This window comes from Vigna umbellata, chromosome 1, assembly GCF_029865625.1.
Source record: "Vigna umbellata cultivar VRB3 chromosome 1, Vumbellata_1.0, whole genome shotgun sequence".
Taxonomy (NCBI): Eukaryota; Viridiplantae; Streptophyta; class Magnoliopsida; order Fabales; family Fabaceae; genus Vigna; species Vigna umbellata.
The window spans coordinates 42,573,573-42,599,191 of record NC_142165.1 but is presented as its reverse complement, the minus strand read 5'-3'; the positions used below and the strand labels follow the sequence as shown (position 1 = coordinate 42,599,191).

Genomic DNA, 25,619 nt, shown 5'->3' with positions numbered 1-25,619 from the left:
GATGAAGAAATCTAGAGAGAAGGAGGAGATTTCAGAAGGTTGAAGATGGATGGTGCATGCAGAGAAGTGGCACGAAAATTTGAAAGTTTCAGTTTTACTCCTACCGTCAAAATCATTCGTCCAATCTGCATCACACACCTGTCTTTCACTTTCTGAACTTCAGACGCTCTGATCGCTTACACCTGGCGTCCACTCGAATGGGGTTTTTAGTGGGTTTTAAATGGGTTCTGACAGATCGTATGGTGATTCATCAATACCACACCATGACAAGTATTCATACAAGTTGAAACTTACATAAAACAAAAATATTTACCTTTTCTTTGGATTATTGTGGTTATTACATGTTGCAAAGAGATATCACTCAGTGCTTTTGAAGAAACATGTAATAACAATGGGTCCTTAAGCCCTCCATTTCCCCAACCACACCTTCACATTCGAAAATATCATATGACGCTTACTTATTGTATTGCCAATTCAAATTCAAGCTATGACATCGAGCATTTATGGATCCTATTAGCTTATGTGTTGCCACCATTAGTGACTACTTGGGTATTTGAGTGATGCTCCCTCCACCACCACATCTTCTCCCTACACCTCCCTAATTTTTTTTTAAAATTCTAAATTTACCTGTTTTACTTTTTATTTTTACCAATTTTACTTTTTATTTTTTAAAACCCTAATCCCAATGCTCTCTCACTTTCACTTTCCCTTTCACTCTCAATAGCAAGTTCCCACCCCTCACTGTCACTTTCTCTCTTTCTCTTAATTTTCACTTCCGTTAACACAAAATTTGATAGAAAAAACAAATTATGCATGATATAAATTTAAAACATTTATAACTTCTGATGAGTTTTGAAGTATCATGATTCCATAATATAATCTACTAAAATTTCTTCCTCACTTCCTTGTCTTTAAATAACCAAACTTGAAAACCTATGCTTAAAATTACATTTGTACTTACAATGGTGCAATGAAAGAGAAGTATGTTTGTTGAGTACAAAATAAAAAGTGAATAAAAGAAAAAATAGTTAGTTCAATTTATCTTCTTGTTCATGTTGTTTATGCAGAATTTATTTTTTCTGTCAAATTTTGTGTTAACGGAAGTGAAAATTAAGAGAAAGAGAGAAAATGACAATGGGAAGGTGGGGACTTGCTGCTAAGAATGAAAGAGAAAGTGAAAGTGAGAGGAAATTGAGAGTAGAGTTTTAAAAAGTAAAAAGTAAAATTGCTAAAAATAAAAAGTAAAAACGGTAAATTTAGAATTTAAAAAACATTTGAGAGATGTAGGGAGAAGATGGGGTGGTGGAGGGAGCATCATTCTGAGTATTTTTATGAGAATATATATGTTAGTATCATAAAATTAACACTTGAGTATTATAAGACACTTTTATTGGAATGGAATAACATAACATAAAAATTTATTCATTTTTTACTAACATACGAGAAAATCAATGCTTTTTAATTTTGCTTTAAATTCATTTGTGTAATTTAGACAATAAACATGTAAAAAGAGGGGAAAAAATTAAAATGTAGCCGTACAATACTTATACATACACACATGCATGCTTAGATTTATATCCATCTCGTAATAAATTTGAGGTAGTAGCCTCAAAACTTTACAAAATGCAAAATTACAAAATTAAAGCAACCAATTGTCATAAAAAAACTTCACAATATTTTTTTTTAACTGTTTTTAGTGTCTAAACAATCTTACCCTCAGTTATCATAAAAAAAGTCAATACACATGCATATAAAGCTGGTGTTTTCATTAGTTAATCATAGTATAATTATTGTTTAATTTATTCTATCATTTTATTATCTTAATATATATATATATATATATATATAAAGTATTAATTCTCTAATATTTTAAAAAAATTATAATACAAAATGTTTTGAAATTACACATTTTAGCAAAAAAAATACAACTTGTAACTCAACCTATTCTAATTTAATTAATAAAAATTGGATTAGAATGCATAAGTTCTAGTAAAAAAATATAGCAGCACGGCCCAAGATTTATTTGTTGGATGAAGTGATGAGTTTGGCCGCAATAGATCCAAATAGTATACATAACTGACTAAACACCAGGGGAAATTCAAGATGGTTTTCCTTTGAAAACTGTCTGTTAGTGAAGCTGCTTTTAACCTACGAACATTTCATTACAGGAGAACAATTAGTAGTTCACGCATACACTTCACCCTTCGTGCAGAGATATGGAGTTTAATCTTGAATCTAAAAGTTGGTAGAAACTCCTGCCATGTCCATTCTGAAATTTTAATCTTTTACACAATGAATCTGCTTCCATTTTTTAGATTCATCCTCCTCGACTTTCTTTGTGTAACAAGCCTTTTCCACAAAAGCCAGACTGAACATCTTGGTTAATATTGTGACTTTTTCTCTTCATAATTATGCCTGAACTACGAGAAGTCGTGCCGTCAAAAGAATTTTAGATGAACTGGGAGAAAATTGATGGCATTGACTTGAGTGACAAGGGTGAAACACTAAAACTATATATTGGACTGTACAAACAGTAAGGGTGCCCTTATCAAGGGCAAGCTTCCCCTCAAATCATCTGTAAAACTTTTATACATCCACTTGTATTAGCTGCAATAAGCATGTCTGATTTCCCTCTCCAGCACACACTTGAAACAAATTGACTATAGTCATCATCAGTCTCTTTGCCAGAAACAGGATCAATGGACCCGAACTTGTGCGAAATGACTGGCATGGGAAAAGATTTATAATAGGCATAGACCTGCAAGACCATACATAGATATCACTGCAAAATTTGTGCATATACAAGTTACGGGATACGATGTGTGTGCTCTCATTTCAGAGGGATTGGTGAACGTTGAATAGATGATAAACAACTTCAATGATTAAAAAATCCTAAATGGATAATAATAGTATAACACTTTTTTGTATTTGGCAACTTAAAAAAGGCCGTCTTACAAATTTATAATGGAAAATAATGCATACCTCATTTGTTTCTGAACCACATGTTATATATCCATCAGCAACTGATAAACCCACAAAGTTCTGTAATAGCAAGAGGTGTACTCAACTCAGTCTTTTTGACGTGAATCCATAGGAGTCGCTCACCAGAGTAGTTAACAAAATAATATTTTGGCAGGTAAATCTGAATTTTGTAAATTTGTTTTTCATTACTTAGTCAGACCATCACAATCTTCATATAACATCCTAAAAAAGTGAATTTATTTTCCTTTTCTAAATCCAATTTTCGAGGTGTGTGACAAACAGACCCTTAAAGAGGCCATGGAGATAATTTACAATCAGAGCTACAAAATATAAAATCTTACCTTCTCATTGGTATGTCCAGTCAGAGTTAAGCTGCAAGCACTAGTTGACCGACCCACAGGAGAGGTTCTGTTGAGATCCCAGATCTTCAAGGTATTATCGGTTGATGCAGAAACTAGTGTTTCAGAGTCCAAGAATTTGACAAAACTTACAGATTTACGATGGCCACTCAACACACACCAAGGGGTTCTAAGAAAGCGAAGATCATAGCAGTAAGCCGAATTATCCGCGGATCCAAAGGCCAGCATATGAGATGAATGAGCAGAGAACTGAACACAACAGACATTAGCGACATTCCTTATTGTGCCTAAACTGTTTTTCTGCAAAATAATTTTACATTTTATTAGCTCTGGATCAATTGCAAGCAGAAATTGTCAAGTTAATTCTTGCTGTGGCTTTAACCAAGTTCATATCCATAAATGCCATAACAACTTGAGAGAAAACAACAAGCAATACTGACCCCAATTTCTCTAATTACCCTTTTTCGGTCAAGCAAATTCTCACAGTTTAAGCAGAATTGCCTTGAACTGTGTATGCAGGTTAAAGAGATTAAGCGTACCTCATTGATACTCCACAGTTTCAAAGAACAGTCATCACTCCCACTGGCAAATTTAGTAGGGCATACAATAGAGAAATCAACAGACCAGGACCTCTTTTCATGTTCGGTGAGTCGAGAAAACTCTTGACCTGTATTGGCATCCCATAGCTGAAAATGCATCCATTTAGGCAATGCAATTAGTACTGCTGAAAATAAGAACATATCACTCATCAAGAAATAGTAGCCTTTTTCATACTACAGGAAAAAATTTCAAACTTTTTTATTTTATGGCGGAGAAGTGATGATATCGTTCTTGTTTATTAGACAAACTCTACGTGATAGGACCCGTACTCTAGGATACTGCAATAAAGAAGTTAAAAAGCAATTCATCTTTGAATTAAAATAAAGCCTGCCATTGGGCATGATCATCCTTGTAAGTTGAGGTCAATATTACAGGCTAATTTACTAATCATCTAACTAAAATTTGGATGCCAATCTGGACAAAATTATATTTTTGTTCTCCACTCGTCCCTTTAGGGTTAGTTCAACATATCTTGAAAACGGGAATAAAAAATTAAATTTCCATGCAAATTTTCTCTTAAATTTTATCCACAAGGTGGTTCCCATCTTTAAAGGTATAACAAACTCACCAATTGGAGAAATTTAATCTCAAATATGCAAGTGAAAATTTTACTAGACCCATGGAGATAAAACCATTACATGCTGATTCGAAACTGCATATGCCAGAATGTAACTCACGGATACAGCAAGGAACGTATGCCAATGATGTTAGCAATAATTCAAATGGCATCGAATCTAGTGAGCAAGCCACACAAACCTTAACTACACCATCATAGTCTGTGGAGGCAAGATAGTTCTGGACGTAGCTATTCCAGCAAACACAACTTAGCCTTGATCTGTTTACCATCTCAACTACAGGATAATGGATGTCGACAGAGTTATTGAAAATTGCATCGAACTGAAAAACTTTTATTTTCTTCGATATCCCAGCAGCAGCAAAGTAGTCTCCATCTCTATCAAAACTCAGAGAACAGATTACATTTACTGGATTGTTAAAATCAGCAGTTCTTAGTATGCCCCGCACTTCAAACTTTTGATAACGCGCATACTTGCACAAACCGTCAAAGAAAGCTCCTAAAGTATCTGTATGTTTTTCCATTTCTTTTTGGGCTACACAGAACTTGTCAGAATTTCTCAGCACATCTTTATCTGGGCGGGTTGCTGTTTCTGTTCCAGGAAGCTTAATTGTAGATCTCGTAGAAAAGTAAGCATTTTCAAGTAGGCACATATTTTTCATCAGTCTCAGTTCATTTTCTTTAGAAACTGTGTATACTGGTGGTAATATTTCTGCACTTGAAGCTTCTTTGAGAAGAGATACACCCTCTATTCCACAGGATGAGTTGTTCTTCAAGCTCGAGGAAGCCAAGGATAGTCTCAAATCATGCCTTCTTTCCACCTCTTTTATATCTGATTCCATGCATCTGATTTCCTCAGTCAATTTGTGGGCATCCACGTGTTTCTGCTCTTTCAGAGAGATGAGGAAATGCAATAGCAATTCTGATTCTGCATCATATTGGTTAAGACTTGAGAGTAATTCCTCACAGTTCACCACTTTTGTTCCATTTATCACATCAGATTGTAGAATCTCCCTGTTATGCAAAATAAGTCATGACTTCAGTATATCATAGTTGTCTTTGGTAGATATGGCATGTGCGGAAAATGGAACTTCCTAACAAAACTCATAAATAGTTCTAGAACAAGATCAGAAAAGAAGCCCTCTTAGAAAATTGAGCCCAAGGTAAATCTCCTTTAGAGCTCAATTTCTATTAGTCCTCCCTTCTCTCTTCGCATATTCTCCCATCCTATCTCGTTAAATAGCATGTTTTAGATATGTAACACGTGTCAACATTTGTATGCTAGCTATGCATTTTGTTAGAAGTCCCACATCGATTAGAGATAAGACCAAATTATAATATATAAGTGGAGTGCAAACCTCACCTTACAAGTCGGTTTTGTGAGGTTGAATTAGGCTTAAAGTCCACTTCTAACATGGTATCAGAGTCATGGTTAGAGTCTATCCTAGGGAGTTCTAAGTGACCATTTTATTCTTCTATTCCACCTGCTATCGGGCCGTTATCGGACCACCCAAGGTTTTGTGGACTTGAATTAGCCTTAGAGTCCACTTCTAATACATTTCAATGAGGGATTTCGTTGATTTCCTTTTGTATTTATGACTGTACTCTGATGTCTTAATAAAAATAACACACGTGTCTTTATTATCTCTTACATACAATATTCAGAAACCTTTTATCTACATCCCCTGCTACTTGCATGTGTTCAGGATCTTCTTATCTGCCTCTCCACTCTCAGGCTGCCCGGCAGGCCAATTCATTTCTTCCCCTTCACTCCTTAACTGCCTGTTCTTTTGCCAAGACCTCCGAAGTCCGGTAACTATAATGCACAAGATTTTAGATAACTTACTACAAAAGATTTCAGCCTTACCTTATTGTCGGACGTGATGATGGTTCAGGATGCAGCATCCAAAGGCAAAATGCAGCTTCCTTAGGATACTCTGATAGGAAAGCTGAGGGAAGAATCCTACCACGAAGAGCAGACAACGCAGCAGTATGTGCTCTTTCTGAATCAAAATGATTAAATAACTGAAAGAAAGACAGAAAATATATTCAGTCCTTAACTATATGTAAACTCATGTTGCTGTACTGTTTCAGTATGAATTGACCAAGAATTAGCATTTAATAAAAAAAAACCCAGTCAAAACTATTAACGCATTAAATTTACTACAACAGTTAATTGATTGCAAAGGTTTGAGGTAAACACCAGAACTATCAGTTTCACCAATCCAGAATGACATAGCAATGTTCAAAGCAGACAATAACATACAAACAAAAATCAATTAATAATAACCAGGTTGATTATTTGATGAATAAGCAAGAAATGATCTAGGCCGTCAAGACAACCATTAATAGAATGAAAAGATAAATATGGTTTAAGATGTCAGTAAATGATATTCATTTGGGTGTAAATCATGCCATCTTTGTTTTCTGGACGTGATCAAAATAAGAAGACCGTGTTTTTTTTTTCATTGTCACCTCAACTGATCTAAAAGTAAAATAAAAAAACTCAATGATCCCATAATATTGGGATCAAATCACTGTTTTAAAGTAACTAGGAAAGCTAACCATAAGGAAATGATTACAATAAATCAGCTGATAATCATGACCAATAATAAGGAAATAATTATAAACAACAACAATAATTGTACACAGTAAATTTCACGGCATAGCTTCTTCTAAAGAGGAAGTAACATTGTGTCTGGCAAATATTCAGCATCCAGTTCAAATCATACCAAAACATTATAAAGATAGCTTACGCAAACAAGAGGGCAATACTAATGTAAGACTGAGAAATGGACAGTGTAAATAAGGAATAAAAAGCCATCAAAATAAAGACTACATATTGCAGTTGCTTAAAGTGCAAACAAACGGTAAATTAGCACGAAGTTAGCCCAAAACAAACTGTAAATTACAGGCCCATTGTCTCATTATTCACTTAATGTTAATGAATTCAAATATATTGAGAGTTGACACAGAACAAGCATAAGTTATTTAAGTTCGAATCATCTCTTGGTTCTTATAGAGAAAGGGTATAGAGTATCAATGTTCCGTAGCAACAATGTTTGCAAGCTAATTTTCAAAAGAAGGGAAGACATACCCCCCACCCTGCCCCCCAAGTACAGACAAAGCATGTTTCCTACACGTGTACTCTTAGAAACACGTTAATTTTAAGAATTCAAGAATATAGCAGAGAAAGTGAACATTGAATTAATTTAATAAAGAGGGCATCCACCATCTGGACTATGCACCTCAAAAAAAAGGACCCCCAGACAGTAGATATTTGATAATATTGTGCAACCACCCTCAGGACTTGTATACCATTCTTCTTCCAATCCTTCGTTTGAGGAAGTCAATTGGAATTGACCTGCATTAGATATGTGAGGGAGGCGAGACGGTCTCCGAATATTATGCTTAGAAAATTGGATATCTTCCTTGTATTCATTGCAATGATCTTGTGTTACCACTGCATTGACTTTAACATCATTGGCAATTTGATGATACAAGTCAGTCATAGGAGGGCACTGACTCTTATCACCAGCAACTCTAACATTGTCACCGAATTTCTGTTTCTTTATCCGCAAATTATGAGAGGAAGATTTTACTTTCTCCGACAGCCTTTTTCTAATAAGGGAATTCTCTAGCTGAAGAACTTCAGAATTCGCAACACTATCTAATTTGTGTTTCTGAGTTGGCAACCCAAGATGCATAACATGGTTGGATGGTAGCAATTTAATATAAGAAGGGTACAGATTGTGCATTGCAACTCCCTGAGAATGAAAACCGCCAACCAAGTCTGCAATTTTTCTGAATATACTTAAATGCTCTGTTTTGCTTCCTTTGTGGTGCCTAGATTTCAACCATTCTCTCAAAATCACACCATCAGTGTCAGACCCACCAAATCTTGGCATAGTAGCATTATGAGGAGACTTTGCAATCTTTAAATCGGAGCTCGGGAATGCATTAGAATCCATCTGAATATCAATGCCAGACTTCATCAGGTTCTGATCTCTGGACACTACATATAAAGCATTAGAAGATGGACTTTTACATACAATACCCTTTCCCTTCAATGTACTTCTACTAAAATACTCTGAAAATCCGGATTTGTGTGCAGTTTTTGTTTGCATTACTTCGCGAGCATCTCCTTCACCCTCTTTTTGCTCAGCTGTGTGGTCATCAGCGGACAAGTGCTGCACGACATTGCCATGATCATAATTGACTGATTTTCTAGCTAATATGTCTCGGGAAGACATGGGCCCAAAATCTTCCCAAGCACTAGATGTAGCTTGAACACTCTTTCTAACTATAATGCAATCCCTTCCCACACGCGAATCAGCAAACGGCTGATAATTATGCCGCCATGGACTCCAGCTATCATGCAAAGACCCTGGACCGTTCAAAGTACCGATTTCTAGGGTAGAACCGTTGCAACTTTTCACCATTAACTCTTCAACCATGACACCACCATCGCCATCAGAAAATAGACCTGGATGCAAATGTTCCCTTCCTTCAGCCATAGTCTTATCTTCTGGAATTTCATCATATTCTTGGGGTTTTAATATTCCGAGGAATTCAGGATTTAGTGAATAGCCATCGTCCTTGTTCTGATGTTGCACTTGCACACCTTCACCAATCTCCAATTCTTCGTCCATGCCGTCAAAATTATCATTCCACATGCCCCTCACCACGTGACATGAAATTATCTTTTAGAGATTCAAGTTCTGCCAAAGGTACTTAAACAATTAGCAATTGCACACATACCATACACAAACATGCTTCTCGAATGCTTCCCAAACGAAATGCAAGCAACATAATAAAAAAAAAACATACACGATATATGTTGACATCAACTAATCAAAATCCAAGAACAATCAGAGCAATTCACTAACCTGAAAGAAGGAAGGAGCGAAACCAAAAAGCTCAACGCAGAAACGGAAATACTTGTTTGGGAAGAAATGCGATTTTCCGACCCGGTTACGAAACCGAAACGTTCGAAAAGAAACTACAGAAACGAAACGCTGAAAAGGGTTTTATCATTATGAGTTCCACCGCTCTCGCTCACCTCGTAAGTTGGTAGAATTAGAAGACGTTATGCTCGACTCAAATTTACGACATCTTACTTTCGTACAAATCTTCGTGACACATCATGCTAAATTCCAAGTCAACGTTTGCTTCATGACTTTAATTCTAACTTTCAACTTCTCAACTCTGTTAACTTATAATTAAAATTAATTACCTAGCATAATTTTTAATTGTATTTAAACCAATTTATGAAAATAAGTAAATTATCCACAAAGAAATTATCTTTTATGCTTAGCTTTTCTTTCTTTGATACCAAATTTCTTCCCTTTATAGAAATAATATTATCTGATCGAAACATGTCATTTTTGTCACTTTTATCCAAATATCCATTCTTGAAAAGTATATAAACGGTGAGGGACACGAGGAGTTTAATTCGAAATAAAAGAATAGTTAAATTATGTGTTTGTATTAAAAATATAATTTTGGTTTTTTAAGGCAATCTGTTTTGGAGTTTAAAAAAGTATTTTTTTAATTTTAAGAAATGGCAGTGAATGATCCACGTTGATGTGGTATGAAACAGTGCACATGCAAAATTGGAGGGTACGATAATCCTTTCACGTCCACTAGTTTCTGATATTTGCTACTTTGTTTCCGATTTTGGTCAAAACAAAAACAGTATTCTAACTTCATCTTTGTTTACTCTTTGTCTGTGGTTCTCACAGTGCCACGTCCCAATTGGGCCCTTTAAACCTGCTATGCGCCGCACTTGATTTTTTTTCTTTTCTTTAATGCTAGTTGGAATATCACAAACACAAGATTCAAATCCATTAATTAATACTTTTTTTGTTTAAACTTTGCAAAATATAAAAGCTACTGAATACTACTATGTTATCGTGATATATAATTCTTCTAATAAGGAATGGAAACACCTAAACTAGAAAATTCAATGTTTTCACCGATCACTAATTCCCACCTCTTTATATTTTGATGGTCACGAGCTTTTACCTTCTAAACCCTGATTTTTATCTACATTAATCTCATTAATTTGCTGTTTTATTCACCAGAAACATTTCTAAATTATGAGAACTCTCAAATTCCGACTGTTACAATAAATTAAATTTCTAATTAAAACATTCAAAACATAATAAAAAAAACAAAATCAAACGTTTGAAAAACAAAAATTAAATATGTTTTTATTCTTTAACATTCACTTAAAACAACAATTATTCCGTTACAAGAATTTTGGTTTAATTTACTTACTCAACTTAAAAAATACTTAGATTTAATTTGTTTTAATCAAATTTTGTTACACTTTGATGTTTCAAACACATTTTATGTAAAATTTTTACATTATTGATATTTTTTCAATATTAATTAAAAAAATATTAAATAAATTTAACAAAATTTGGTTACAAAAATTAATTCTATATGTAAGTTAATTCAAAATTTTGAAAAAAAAAACTAATTCTATTTTTTTAATAAAAAAAATATAATTAACAAAAAATAAGTATTTCAAATCTTGGATTGAGTGTATCACCTCACAACCTTAACCTTAATTTAAAATTAAAAGGCTAGAACGAATAATAGAAAAAAGAAAACCTAACCTTCACACTCCTTTGTTATTAGACCTATAACCACAATAATTTAATTAAAATATTTGAAAGCAATTGTTTTGGTACAAATTTGAGAGTAATTTAATTCGGAATCGTAAAAAAAAACGAAACTGCATTACTTTTTTCTAAATATGCATTTCATTGAAAGTATTGACTTTTCTTAAAAAAAATATCTTGATACACATAAAACTTTTTATAATTATTTAAATCAATTTTCTCTTACTTTTTTTTACTTTTTTGGTAAAAAAAGATAAAATTTTACTTTTTTATAATTATTTTATTTTTATAATATATATTAAATATAAATGTGTCGCCGTATTATTTTTTCAATTTTTAGTTAGTGTCTTTGGAACAATAATTAACAGTTTTTCTTTAAATCAGTGGAAGAAAAAAATTTAAAACATTTGCAGTTCTATTTTTTTTTTCTTTCTGAATTTTCTCTTTCTTCCACGCTCCTCCTTCTTGCCTCCTTTGAAACGTACCAATAAGACAATTTTGTATCGCACCTTTTTTTAGATGTTGTTAATAATGCGCGAAACATTCAAGGGATTCTGAATCGTAATAATTTGAATCCTTAAAGGGCGTTTTATTCCAAATAAATCCCAAATTACTTTATCACCCTCACCAGGCAAGACGATAACAACTGCTTATTCATTTCCACTCGTCTAAGAAATGCTCAAGATATTCCTTCAATTTTCTTCTTTTTCTTTTCTTCATTATACTCTTTTACTTTTTATCTTCTGCTTTTCTTTCCCAATATCTCTGAATCAATTCCATCTGTGCATGCCAAGTTCCATTCACAGGTATTTTTCTCAAATCTTTATCGCGCAAACACATAAATCTTATTAGATCTGTTCTTTCTTCATTTCCTTCATTCAATTTTGTTGAACAGAATGTGCCCTTTTGATTTGTAACATTTGTGTCTCATTTTAATTTAGGATAATCTGATTAACATAAATCTGATTGTATGATAAAAATCATGACGGGATTCTAACAATGAGATTATTGAAAACAATGAATATTCATGTCATAATTACTACAATACTGGTATTTGTCATATGGATCAATGACAGATACTTTTTTGGTTTTAAAAAGTGTTAGCGTATTCCATGTGCACATACATAGAATTTGTATATTGGTGTTGTAAACTTCACCTGCTACTGATATCATACATGTTTCTGTGGAATTTATATGAACAGATAACCTTATCTTTGTGGAAAAAAGTGAACAGGGCTTAGATGTTCCTGTTTTGCAAAGGAATGTGGAAATGCTTAAACTTACGTTCACCACATTACTGATAAAAGTTCTTTCATGGCAAACACATTTCGATCACTATTTGTGTGGGTCAAACCATGACGGACTGTTTTCCTTTCAGGAAAAAAAAACTATCATTACGAATACTGACCATTTTTACAAATCTCTTTCATTTTAAATCATCCACATGTTACAAATTCTTGCAAGAAGAATGGGTGTGCATATCTTGATAAATACAGGAGATAAAGAACATTTTTTCACTCCATAATAACCTCACAATTTATGATAAGCTGTAAAATCCTACGTTATATTGATTTTTTAATTTGCCTTAATATTGTATTTTGGGGATACGAAACTGAGAGAATTATATGCATTTCAACACATAGACGAAAGCATTTATTCGCATCATAAAGAAAAATACAATATTTATGAAAGTAATATTAGTGCACTGGTAAATCTTAGTGATTCTACGTCAATAAAGATCACTGTAGTTTTTCTTTTTTTAATTGTTCTACTAGAATTAGGTACCTGTGTGTAGTTCTGACTTCAAGCCAAGGTTCCATTTCCTTTTCTGAATTGAGGATTATCATTCACTCCTATACAATAATATAAGAAAATATATCCAATCACCTAAAAAATCCAAAAAATGTTTTAGATAACATAAATAGGTTAATTATAACCTAAGTTTTTCTTTCAGTGATTCTTATCTCTTGAAAGTGCGTATGTTATTCTCATAAATGATGCCTTTTATCCGTAGGACTAATTTTGAGCTCTATACAATTGTTGTCATGTTCTATACTTCTATCAAATTTATGTTATCTCTTACGTATATCAAAGAAATAGTTAAATAAATAAATTTTTATTGATCTCTTAATATCTTTTTATAAAGCAAAAAATACATTATTATATAAAGTAAAAGTAATTAAAATTTATTTATATTTGCCGACTTGTGATATGCATTCATAATTTCAAATTGTCATATTTCTTTATTTCAGGATTCCTAGTCATTTGTGAAACAAACAAAAGTTCCTTTGATAGCCATTTATTTTAAAGTATACTATTTGCTCATGGTTCCATAGAAAAGATGACAAATCATCACTCAAGAAAAGCAATCAAGTTTTTTGGAAAACTAATCGGTCCTGAAAATGTTGAAGAGCTCCAAAGAACCAGATCAGGTCTGTACATACTTGTTATGAACATTGGAGTAAGATTAAAACATGTCGAATCATTTTCTTTAGAAAATAAACGCAAAAAAAAATATACTTACCGGAACTTAGTTTTATATCTACCAGAATTAGCTTAATATTAGTTTTTTTTTTAATTATAAAGTATGCACACAAAATAATACAAAAGAAGATATTTGTTATTATATGATAAATTGGTAATTATTTGATGAGAGAGTTTGAGGTACTTTAAATGAAAAAAAAAATTGAAATTATTATTACCTATTTTTCTAGATAAAGCATATTGGTTAACCAAATGAGGAAAAATGGAAAGGATAAGTCTTACTTGAAGGTGAAGGTGGTGCAGAAATTCTTTAAATATTAATGTTTAGATTCACCTATGTTATAGTTTCAAATGAAAAATCAAAGGACAGAAAACAATGTCTATTAATGAGCTTCAAAGTTCTCTGGCGGTTCATGAACAAAAGTTTAAAAGAAAGTAGTAAAGATGGTGCACAAACACTCAAGATGAAAAATATCAATTGATGAGGAAGAGCATATCAGGATTGAGATGTGAATGAAGGATAAAATCGTCCCTTCTTAGTTATAAGAAAAATATTTTGTCATTCTCATAACAAATGGGGTATACAATATCTATTATCCAAGTAAATTGTACATATGGAGATAAGTACAAAGCTTGGATCGAAGTCAAAGCTTCAGTAACTCACCTCATGAAAGAACCAAAAATGGATTCCTTCATAGACAATTAAATGAGTACGTGTACATTGAACAACCAAAAAGATATATAAATAAAAAGGAAATAATACAGAGTATGCAAGCTACATATAGTTTTGTATAGTGTAAAGCAAACACCAATAGCATGGTTTAATCATATAGAGTCACACTTCATGAAAGAAGAATTTAAAAAATGCCTAAAAAAGTAAACCTTGTTCATTAAAATAAATTATGAAGGTAACATATTAATTCTATATTGATGATTTTATTTATATTAGTGATGATAAGTGCTTGATGATTGACCTATGGAAGATGAAATTCTTCCTTAATTGAAGATTTTCAAAAACTATTATAAAATATGTTTATTTGACTGTATTTGTAATTTAGTGCTAAAATATTTGAAGTTCTGAATTGAATTATATATGTATTCCTTCTTCTTTTTTTGCAGATATTGAAACTAATATTTCTGGAATATTGAAATTTATTAAAAACGAAAGTCTTAATACAGAAGATGGAAATCTCAAACATTCCACAAACTGGACAGAATTTAAGGGGTTGATAGAAGACTTATGCAAGAATCATCAATCAATGTATGCCTTGTATGATCGTATTACTGAAGAGTTTGAGAAATCCGTTTCTCGTAAAAGAAAAGTGTCCTCATCTGACTCTGAATCTGAATACTTTTCTTCAGAAGAAGTAGATGGTTATAGAAGAAGGTCAGAAAAAGAACATTATTTTATATCTGATTTTGAAACTCCTAGACAATTTTTCGATAAAGGTGATGGTACAGATGAGACTACTAATGCTGAAGCACAAAAAACTGAAGAACAGTTAACTTTGCTAATGCAAGAGGTTGAGAGCTTGAGCAAACAAAAAAGTGATCTAAAACAAGAGGTTGAAAACCAAACACATGAAGTTAAACATCTGACCGCGAAGAACACTGAGTTGAATGATGAAATACTCGAACTTGATTCGTTGTTGAAAAAGGAGAAAGATAAGGTGTTCGATTTGCAGGCACAATTAAACGACAATGAGAACCAAGAAAAGCCCAATATTGCAGATTTGATGGCAAAGATTTGTGAGTTGGAACAGGAGATCAAGTCCTTGCAGACACAGAAAAATGAAATGGAAGAAAAATTAAAATGTGAGCAAAGTGAAGCATCAACCCAAAGAGAAGATTTGATGGATAAACTTGACATGGTACAACAAAGGTTGAATTTCATGGAAAGTGTGAATAAAGAAGTAGAAGCCAAGATGGAAAGCCAAAGGGAGCAAATTTATCAAGATTCTACTGAGATAAACAATCTAAAGGACAATTTAACTAATATGAGATTGGTTGAGAAACATATGGTGGCAGAGAAAAATAGGCTTCTTTATAGGCTTAGGGACCTAGAACTAAATTTGGAAAGTCAAATGAGTCAGAAAAGTGAATTGGAAGAGAAATTAAGAGACAAGAATTATGAGATTAAAGAACTTACAGAGGAAAATAAGGTCTTCCAAGAAAGAAACCATGAACTGAGAACAACAATGACACAAAAGGGGGAAGAGTTATCTAATTTTGTGAGAGAACATGAAAACCATGAAAATGGAGCTTCCATGGAAGTTATGACTTTAAAAGCAAAACTTAATGAAATGAGATTAGAGTTGGACACTATGCACGAACAGAAGAACAAACTGGAGCAACAGATGGAACGAAGTCAAAAAGAATATGTTGAAAGCCTAACAAGGATGGAAAATCTGAATGCCAAGTTGGCAACCCAAATAGGAGATCAAGAGAAAATGATTGAACAACTCAGTGAGGAGAACAAACAAGCTAAAGTTGTGTTTAGTAAATTGAAGACTGTTCAGGTAACTGCGGAAAGGAAAATCAATGAATTGGCAGAAGAGTTTCGAAGGAAAATGGAAGACAACATCAAGTTGTTGCACCAGAGGATCCATGTTGCAGAACAACTGAATAACGAAAATAAGTACAGTTACAAAATAACAAAACAAAGGTACGAGGAAGAGTACAAAGATATAGGAAAGAAAATTGCTCATTATAAAGATGAAAAACCAACACGCATTCCAAATGGGTTTGAATTTATTGCACTAAATGGATTAGATTTAGCAATTGAAAATCTGGAAGAGTATGCAACTCGTGTGACTAAGATGATGTGTGAGGTTAAGTTTATGATGGATCGGATGAGGGAAAAGAATGAGGAGGTGAAAGAAATGAGAGACAATGTGGATTACTTTAGGGAATTGTTGGATAAAAAGGAAGAACAAGAATTGTTGTTAAGGGAGAATTTGTGGAAATTGGAGGCAGAGGTGAGCAAGGAAGGAGGAGATAAGTTGAACCTGAGAAAAGAAGTGAGTCAATTGGAGAAGAAGGTGGGAAAATTAGAAAAGAGTGTGCAAAAGAAGGATGAAGATTTAGTTAACCTTGGGGAGAAGAAAAGGGAAGCAATAAGACAACTTTGTTTTGTGATTGAGTTTCATAGAGATCGTTGTAACTATCTAAAGGATATGGCTACAAAAAATAGGCTCAATAATATTACATCAAAAAATTAAGACTACTTGTATATTGAATTTTTTTACTTAACTTCTTTTTCTGTTTCACACAATTTTAATAGTATAGTAAGAATTTGTTAAGTTGTACTTTTAATTTGTAATAATTTTTTATTTAAGAACAAATAGAGATTGTATATTTGTTTAATAGATAATAAATTTTCTTTTATTTAATATACATTATTAAAAATGACAGGATAGAAAATATTATGATTTTTTTTTGTATGATAAAATTATCAGGAGAACTTGAACGTAAAAATGATAATTTAATTAATTGTGTTATAGGAAAGAAATGAAATAGCAAATATATAAATAAATTTCTCTAATCTAAAAGAAAAATATAGTCGACGACTATGTTGTTTGATGAATAAAAAAAATAAGGTGAGGAAGTAAAAATAAATGTATACACTGGTTTTAAAAAACTATATATTAATGTAAAATATAATTTTAACAATTTTTTATGTTATAAAACAAAATAATATCCTTCTTTTCTCTTTAGCCTTTACATTAATTAAATAAAAAATGTTGAGTTTGTGCTTTAATTTTTTTATATCATTTATAGTTTTCGAATTTTATAAATAAACCATATCAATCTTTCTCTTTTTTCCTTATCAAACTCATTTGTTGGTGATAATAGTTAATTATGATTGATAAATTTATAAAAAAAAGAAACTAATAGAAAAATGAAATAAGATAAACTAAATATAACATGAATGAATCAAGGTTATTGTGGTTAACTAAATAATAATAAAATTTACGATGATTATTAATATTAATAACGGATACAATAATACTAAAAATAATGATAAAAATGGTGAGAAAATAATAATATATAATTGAGGATGAATTTATGATGTTGGTTAAGGCCATTATAGTACTACCAATAGAATCATAATAATGGCAACAAAAATATTTCCGATAATTGTTAATATTAATAAAGGATAAGAAAATAATAAAATTAATGGTAGAAATTGTGATGACAATGTAGTTGGAGATGAATTCATGTTGTTAGTTGATAAAATTACAGTATAATGAATATTGTTTAAATTCGTTTTAATTTTGACAGAGAATTCTTATATTATTAAGAATAACTATAAATTATGATTAAAATTTAATTTTTTAAATTGGATACAGAGAAATATATGTATATAATTATCTTGTTTCGTTTCTATTTTCATTCATATACTCGTTCCATAATTACATACATTCTCGTTTTAAATTACTAATTCATTCATAATTTTTTAAATAAATTAACAATTTTAATTTTATTATTCTTTTTTATCCTTTATTTCATTTCATTTAGAAAACTCTCTCACAATTCAAAATCTATACCCATTTTTGCTATCTATAAGTTAAATTTCATTGAGGAAAAGGACAAAAAGTGAGAGATAGAAGAGAGTTCTAAAGACACTTATTTTCTTTATAAGTTCACTCCCTCTTTCTTTGGTTTTAACTTCAGCAACTATTTACTATTTACACCACCGTTCAAAGCACATGCACCGCATTTACCGTCTTTATTAAATAAATTCAAGTTTAACGCAATTTAAATTTCAGTAACACTTGTAAATTAATTCAAACCCATCTTTAAACAAAAAGCACATGTCCTTATATAAAGTGACTAAAGTTTTCCATAAATGTTATTTAATACATAATTAATATTATACAACAACACATAATTCTCTAATTATTATTCTAGTTTCCTAAAAATAAGGTATAATTCTATAGTTGATCTGATGAGCTCAATAACACTGTATTATAATGCCTCATGAAGTGAAATATTATTTTTAATTGTCAATTTTCTAACAAAAAATTATCCATTTAATCTGTATTTTTTATATTTTAATATGACATAACTTTTTATCCAATTATACACTTAATTTAATTAATATAAAGGGAACAATTATGCTCACAAAAAAAAATGAAATGACACATAAATATACATTGAAATAAGAAAAATGAAAAATAATATAATAACAAACTTACTAAAAGTTATATTAAAATAAAAATTATTAAAAACAAAATAGAAAATTTAAACGATTATTATAAGAGCGGGGAATCGTATAAAAAAGAAGTAATATACTAAAATTATTTTTAGAAACATCACCGTTTTAAAACATGAATTTTGAGAAAAAAAATACTAAGTTTGTGACACGTGTTCAATACGTGGAATTGAAATGTTGTAATAGCTACACTATTATAGTGTTTTTTAGACGCAAAGAAAAAAGAAAAACAAATAAATTCCCTCTAATTAATTAAAAAAACATAAAGAAGATAAAAAATTGGTTTTTTAGAAAAAAACAAAAAGACGAATTTTTATTTTCTATTTGTTTTAATATTTAAAATTGTATTTTTTGTCCTACTAAAAAATAAAAAGTGAGTTGAACGTTCATTACCCATAGCATTTATATGATTAAACATTACGGCATAAATTAGAAGGAAAATTGGCTTATGAAAAAAATACATTATTCAGCTAGCAGAAAGAACAAGAAAGAGAAATCGAGGAACATGCAAAGAGGATCACCAAACGGTGAAGTACATTATACAAAATATTATAAAAATAATGAGAAATCATAAAAAATTAGAATAACGTGACGTGTGACTTGTAATTGCAGGCATATGGAGGAAACGGCCACAAACACAGACATGAAATTGAAAGAACCAAGCGTGACATCGTATCGTGCTCCTTTCTGGCATCTGAGTCCTAAATCATTATTATTTTTTCTTTCCTTTTTAAATTATAATTTTCTGTCGGTTCCTAGGAAAGGGATTTTTTTTTAGGGCAAAAACATTCTCAATTTACGACTATATGTGTAATTTAATTGACTCCATTTTTATACAAGGTCAAACATTACATCATATAATTTATATATAGCAAACAAAATTTGTGTATTATGTATTGACCGATGTAGACCGATAATATTACTTCAAACCAATCGTGTTAAGATAAATAAATCCATACCTAGTTAGTCATTTAATTAAATTAAATAAATTAATAATTAAGGTTAATAAAAATTTATAGAGAAATTTATAAATATAAATAAAATAATTATTTGAATTTTTATAATACATTTCTTATAATATTAATCATTAAATCATTAAAATATTAAAATATTTTTAACAAATACACTGAATCAACAAAACAAAAGAGTTAAAAAATAAAAGAGACAACTTAAAAGTGAATCCTAATTTCATACATTCAAAACAATTTATGTATAACACCCGTCCTGTATTAGTAGCTTGCATCTAATTTATTCGAAGATGAAAAAAAAAGTCATATTTAATTTAGTTTTTACGGTTTCCTTTTTTATATTAAGTAATTTTGATATTGCTAACACGAAGAAGTGGAAAATGTTCTCAAGAGAAGAGCTTACTATTATTTGTCATCTTTAAAAGGTACTCAAAAGATTAGAAAAAAGAATGTGCAATATAATAATTATATTAAAAAATCACAAATTCTTAATTATATGGATTGGTTAAAATTTGTTGTGTTTTACTAATATGATTTTGTTTGATTAAAATATATATTGAACCTATTGAATTATATATATTGTAATTATCTCGTTGAAATGGGTATTTGAAAGTGATTATGTTGTTCATATTGAATTTTGGAAGTGTCGGTATCAAGGAAATTGTTATGTAAATGTTTATAATAACGATTATATTACCCAGGGTTTATAATCAGTCTTTTATTTTGTATTTATGTAAAAATGAGTAGATGTTTCATGGAAATTTTAATTTTTATTCTTAAATAAGTAGAAAGGATTAAACCGATTTTGATGAAGAAATATTTGGTAAAATAAAAGATAATAATTTAGTTTATCGGTACTCAAATCTCTCTCTATATATATATACATTGATTATGAAAGATAACTTTCAACACTTATTTTATATATTAAAAATGCAATTTGTAATATTTATTGTGTCATATAATTGTTAAAATTTTACATTTAATTTTCTTATTATGAACTAAATTTCAATGAAATTAAAAAATTCACAATTTAGACTTTATAGTGGGTTTGGAAAAATATTACTATTTTTATTCCTGAGGGACACTTACTTTTGGAAGCAAACTCAACAGTATTTTAAGCAATTGTCTCAAATAATTGTTTTTTTTAAGAAACTAAAATAAGCACTCTTATAAACAAGTAATTCTTATGTCTATTGCCTTATAAGAGACAAAATTTGACTTGCCAATTCGATCATAACTGATATGTTTATTATTGGAAATATTATGATATATTAAAATTGACACTTCTAAATTTTTCGTTTTAAATGAACATTTTTAATATTTAATCATATTCATTTCCGTTATATTTTTAATAATTTGAAAACTTATTTTTTTATTCAAAAATATTGTATTAACTAAAATTTAGAAGAACAAAATTAAATTTTTAAAAACATGTGTATTATTTATTAAAAATACGATGGATAATTCTGAGAAAAAATGTGGTTGTTCTTATTCAAAATATGATTGAGATAAACATATATTTTAAAATTAAGAGGGATTGCCAATATTACCTAAAATAATTTATTAAGCAATTCTTTATGGTCTTAAAAATATGTTAAAGAAAAACAAAACAACAGTTTTTCTCTTTTGACGAATGTAGTATGTGATCCCCGAAAAAACACTACGATTAAAGGAAAATGACTAATAACATTCTTAGATATCACATATTTTCTATAAAAGATAGTTTCGTTTAATGAAATAAAATTAGTATGAATAACAATTTTATATTCAAACTCACATATATACATTACTTTAATTTAAGATTATTAGTTAACTGTGTCAACTCGAATCCTTTTTTTTGGACTAATTAAAAGTAAAATTAATATTAAAATTTTAAATGATTTAAAAGTTTTAATAAATTATCATTTGTAACTTTAACTGAATTCAACTCAACCTAATTTTTCAAAAAATATATCAAAGAAGTTGATCCTATTAGGTACAAAGTTACTAGATGCGAACTTTAAGAAAAAATAATAACTTAATAGAAAACTCAAACAAAGAGAGAGAAGGGTTTGGTTGACTTTTGTTTCTTAAAAGTGTTTAAATTATTCTACTAATACAATTTTTTATTAAAATTAAACAAGGAACAATCTGCTTTATAAACTATAAAGTCAAGATGATTTGATATCTAGTTATTTATCAGCACCTAAATGAAAGAATTTAATATTTTACAACTTGTTACAAATAATTAACATCTTCTATGTAAATTTCATGGTTTTAATTTGTTCACATTGATTGAATAAAGAATTTATTTTACAGCTGTATAATAAATTTTCTAATTTTAATATTTATTATTTTAAAAGTCATATCAAACATAATTTTTAATTATTTGACAATGTAAATTTTGCATTAATAATATATAGCTGCTAAACTTATTAACTACTGCACTTTTAAAGAAAACATTTGATTTAATTAAATTTAGGACCACACGTATGTTTCCTAATTACGTTTCAGTTAAAAGTTATTTTTAATAAAATTAATTGTATACAATTTTAAAACAAACAATTCTTAAAACATATAAAAAATATATATAAGTTGATCAATGAGAATATGTTTGACTAATTTTTTTCATACAGGATAGAAAAATAGAAAACAGAAGAACATAATTTCTTTATAAGAGAAAATTAATTTTATATACAAAATGATTTGATAAAAAGGATCACTAATTAAATTTTTTATTTTTAACTTTTAAAAATCCTATTTCATTTTTTTTCTTTTTATAAATATACCCTAATTATTATAATTAGAGTAAAATAGAGAGTCGTTTATAGTTTTCTACAATTCAGTCGATATCTCCATCCTATTTTCGCGTTATTCGACTATGTTTTACTTGAATAAGTGCGTGGTAAATTAGAAGAAGTTTATATTAATGAAAAATGTATATTTTATTATATATTTTTCGGAAAAGTGAGTAAATAAGAGAAGAAAAATAAGAAATTGAAATTTTAGAAAATACTAGTATGAATTTATAAAATAAAAAACGGAACATTAACAATACAGTGTCCAGAATTTCAAAAGAAAATAACGCGCAGAGGTAATGGTGGCATTGTGGTAATAAAGAGAGAAAGAAAAGGGCAAAGATTTGAAAAACAATTCCAAAGATTCCATTCCTGAGATTTGAAGGTGTAAAATGCTGGCGTCTCTTGAGAGCGCTATAATCCAAACAAAACAAAGCTACTTTTTGATATCATTACAATTTTTTTAAATTAATATTTATTTATTTATCATTTAATTATACAAACTTTAACCAAACCAAAGAGAAACAAACTCTGTCTCTCTTGAAGCTCCCTTTCAGTCACTTCCTTCCCTTCAATCCTTCTTTTTTCCCTTCTCAGAGTTTCGATCCTCTGCTCCCGCTTCTACGATCTTCCTTCCTAGTTTCACCGGTGACCGTCGATTTCCTATCCTCAGTCTTCCTTAAATTCTTCCATCACTTCAATTTTAAGCTCTTACGTTTCTGTGATCGTTTCAGCTTTGGATTCGATCGGATCAACTTTGTTTACTTCGTAATTCAGCTTCTCCTGGTTTCTTTGATTCTTTTTTCTCCTTCTCTGCAGTTGCACAGGGTAAACTTTCGTAGCTGTATCTGATCTTTAATCTTTGATATGAATTTTTATCGTCTTGTTAATTTTCTATGTCGATCTTGAACCACTGTGTTCTTTGCCATGCTTTGAATTTTAAGGACAAAATTAATAAATTTGCTTAGATATTACTGACAGTTAACAGAGGAAGAAAGCTATTGCTGCTATGTAAAATTATCTATCGTTATTTTTTTTTTTGGTGATTTTGTTATCAGGTGTGCATTAATTAAATTTGAAGCTCACTCGTCCTTCTTCTTCCCTTGAACTTGCTTTGCCTTTTGTAATTTTTCTATACAGGTAGCTACAATTTTGCTTTTGGAGCTTAGCCAATTCTTAAGAGAAGAGTAGAAGGGAAACGGAAACCGTATCTCAGGTACCTAAATCGGATTTCGAAATATAATGATCTTGAACATCAAGATTAGTGTTTCCTATCTGCTTTCTTCTGTTTTCCCTCGCAAAGATTGTTTTCTTTTTTCCTTTTCTCAGTTTCATTCATCAATTGTTTCAAATAATTTGAAATTAGCTGAAAAAAAGTTTTTGTTGAGCTGTGCCGTTTGATTTCCAATCTTTTTATGGGGTGATTCCAAGAGTTGCTGACGTGGTGTCAGATTATTGTTGTTGTCTCAGACTAGTTGCTCTGTTTCTATCCCTCTTCTTCTTTTTTAACTTTTTTTTAATAAAGGAAATACTTATAGTCATAACATACTTCAAAATACTTATGGTCATTAAAAATACGTATGTATTTATTTTATTTTTATATCTTGTTCTGAAAATTTGAAGTCTGAGAAGGTGAGGGAATAAAACGTTGGTACAGCGATGATAGTCATAACATATATTTATTGAGAATCTGACCCTGAAGGGTGGGCCCAAATAATTACACGTTCTGCCCCTCTTCCTCGTTATTTTGTAGATTATATCTTGCCCGCAATTCATCCCATAATTGAACCCAATTTCACTTCCTCATAAAAAGTGAACTAAACCCGCTAAAGCACGAGGCACCAGGCCTCATTTTTTTTAGCATTGGACTGATGAGTTTACAAAATAATAGTAGTTTCTATTTTGAATTAAACCTTTGTGCTTCTACAATCTTCCCTTGTATTGTAATATTTGATAGAGAAAATAAGTGAAGAAAAGGAAGAGAAATATAGTGTAAATATAGTTTTTAGTTGAAGAGAAATTAAGAAAAAATGAGGTGGAAATGAACTTTTTGAGATTATTTGATTAAGAAAACAAAATAATAAAAATAATCTATTATTATTCTTAATTAACATTAATATTATTTATTTTAGTTATTAGTATTGTTTTATTATCATTATTTATTTTTATCGTTAATTTGCTTTATTTATTTACTGTAAGAAAAAGAAGTTTTAAGAAACAAAGAAACCTAAGCCTCCCATAATCGTTTGAGAGCCTCGAAATCTATGAAATTGTTTTTTAACTAAAAATTGGTAATGCTCAACACAATCCGATTCTGTTCCATAACATAATCAATCATGTTATTCATTGCTATTTTATGGAAAGACATTTTTTGGGTCCCACATTTTTTTTACTACCAAACTACTCAATTATCTTTTCTTTCCTTCTCTCACTTATCAAACTCACAGTAAATTTCCTGCAACATCTTTTGTTAGTGATATCTGGAAAAATATTTTACTTTAAATATTTTTGTTCAAACATCAAATATTGCATCCCATCATCATCTTGGTGGGCAAAGAAGCTGTTGAACAAAATCCTTTGTGATAAAGTGTTGCTGTTGAAAGACTGCCCACGAATATCACATGCACTCTTACTACTGTTATAACTAAAACAACGTGCAAAAAAAAAAACTAGTCTTTGAAAGATACAATGTTGATTAAACAAGTCCTTTAATGATAAAAAATAATTGAAAAATTTATGCTTAAGATCAATACAATTTTGGGACTTCATTGACTGAAATTAATGACCAAGCGCAGATTTGGTGATCACAGATTGTAATTTCTACCATTTAGGGACTCGTGACCAAGTTGGATAATTCAGGAACTGATTCTACATGTTTCAGTTGGTCTCCTATAATTTATATTTGTTTATCAAGTTTGATAGATATAAATAAGATTTTGATGGCTCAAAAAGTAGCTAGATTTGTATTCTCGTTGTCGACGTATTTGAATATTTCTCATAAACATCTACAAATTTGTATGCATGA

The 25,619-nt window shown here is 30.2% G+C and overlaps 2 protein-coding genes across 2 annotated transcripts; one reads left to right on the top strand and one right to left on the bottom strand.

Annotated features, from left to right (window-relative positions):
• Positions 1 to 1,984: 1,984 nt before the first annotated feature.
• Positions 1,985 to 9,637, bottom strand: LOC124824190 (protein SPA1-RELATED 2-like). The gene is made up of 8 exons (XM_047296574.2): positions 9,405 to 9,637; positions 7,764 to 9,236; positions 6,383 to 6,540; positions 4,698 to 5,529; positions 3,881 to 4,027; positions 3,324 to 3,641; positions 2,983 to 3,042; positions 1,985 to 2,758 (listed from the first exon to the last, which is right to left on the bottom strand). Exons 2-8 carry the CDS (start codon positions 9,189 to 9,191, stop codon positions 2,567 to 2,569), a joined length of 3,135 nt encoding a protein of 1,044 aa, XP_047152530.2. The 5' UTR covers positions 9,192 to 9,236; positions 9,405 to 9,637; the 3' UTR covers positions 1,985 to 2,566.
• Positions 9,638 to 11,637: 2,000 nt separating this feature from the next.
• Positions 11,638 to 16,939, top strand: LOC124824186 (uncharacterized). The gene is made up of 3 exons (XM_047296570.2): positions 11,638 to 11,953; positions 13,400 to 13,579; positions 14,751 to 16,939. The coding sequence occupies exons 2-3, from the start codon at positions 13,489 to 13,491 to the stop codon at positions 16,850 to 16,852; spliced, it is 2,193 nt and encodes a 730-aa protein (XP_047152526.2). The 5' UTR covers positions 11,638 to 11,953; positions 13,400 to 13,488; the 3' UTR covers positions 16,853 to 16,939.
• Positions 16,940 to 25,619: the final 8,680 nt, after the last annotated feature.

What these genes read in the sequence shown, in the direction of transcription:
- LOC124824190 (XM_047296574.2), bottom strand. Translation starts at nt 9,191, where the DNA reads ATGTGGAATGATAATTTTGACGGCATGGACGAAGAATTGGAGATTGGT. An exon ending in AACTGTGGAGTATCAATGAG is followed by an intron (nt 3,642 to 3,880) that starts GTACGCTTAATC and finishes ATTATTTTGCAG; the next exon opens with AAAAACAGTTTAGGCACAAT. An exon ending in GTGGTTCAGAAACAAATGAG is followed by an intron (nt 2,759 to 2,982) that starts GTATGCATTATT and finishes ATGGTCTTGCAG; the next exon opens with GTCTATGCCTATTATAAATC.
- LOC124824186 (XM_047296570.2), top strand. Translation starts at nt 13,489, where the DNA reads ATGACAAATCATCACTCAAGAAAAGCAATCAAGTTTTTTGGAAAACTA. An exon ending in GCTCCAAAGAACCAGATCAG is followed by an intron (nt 13,580 to 14,750) that starts GTCTGTACATAC and finishes CTTTTTTTGCAG; the next exon opens with ATATTGAAACTAATATTTCT.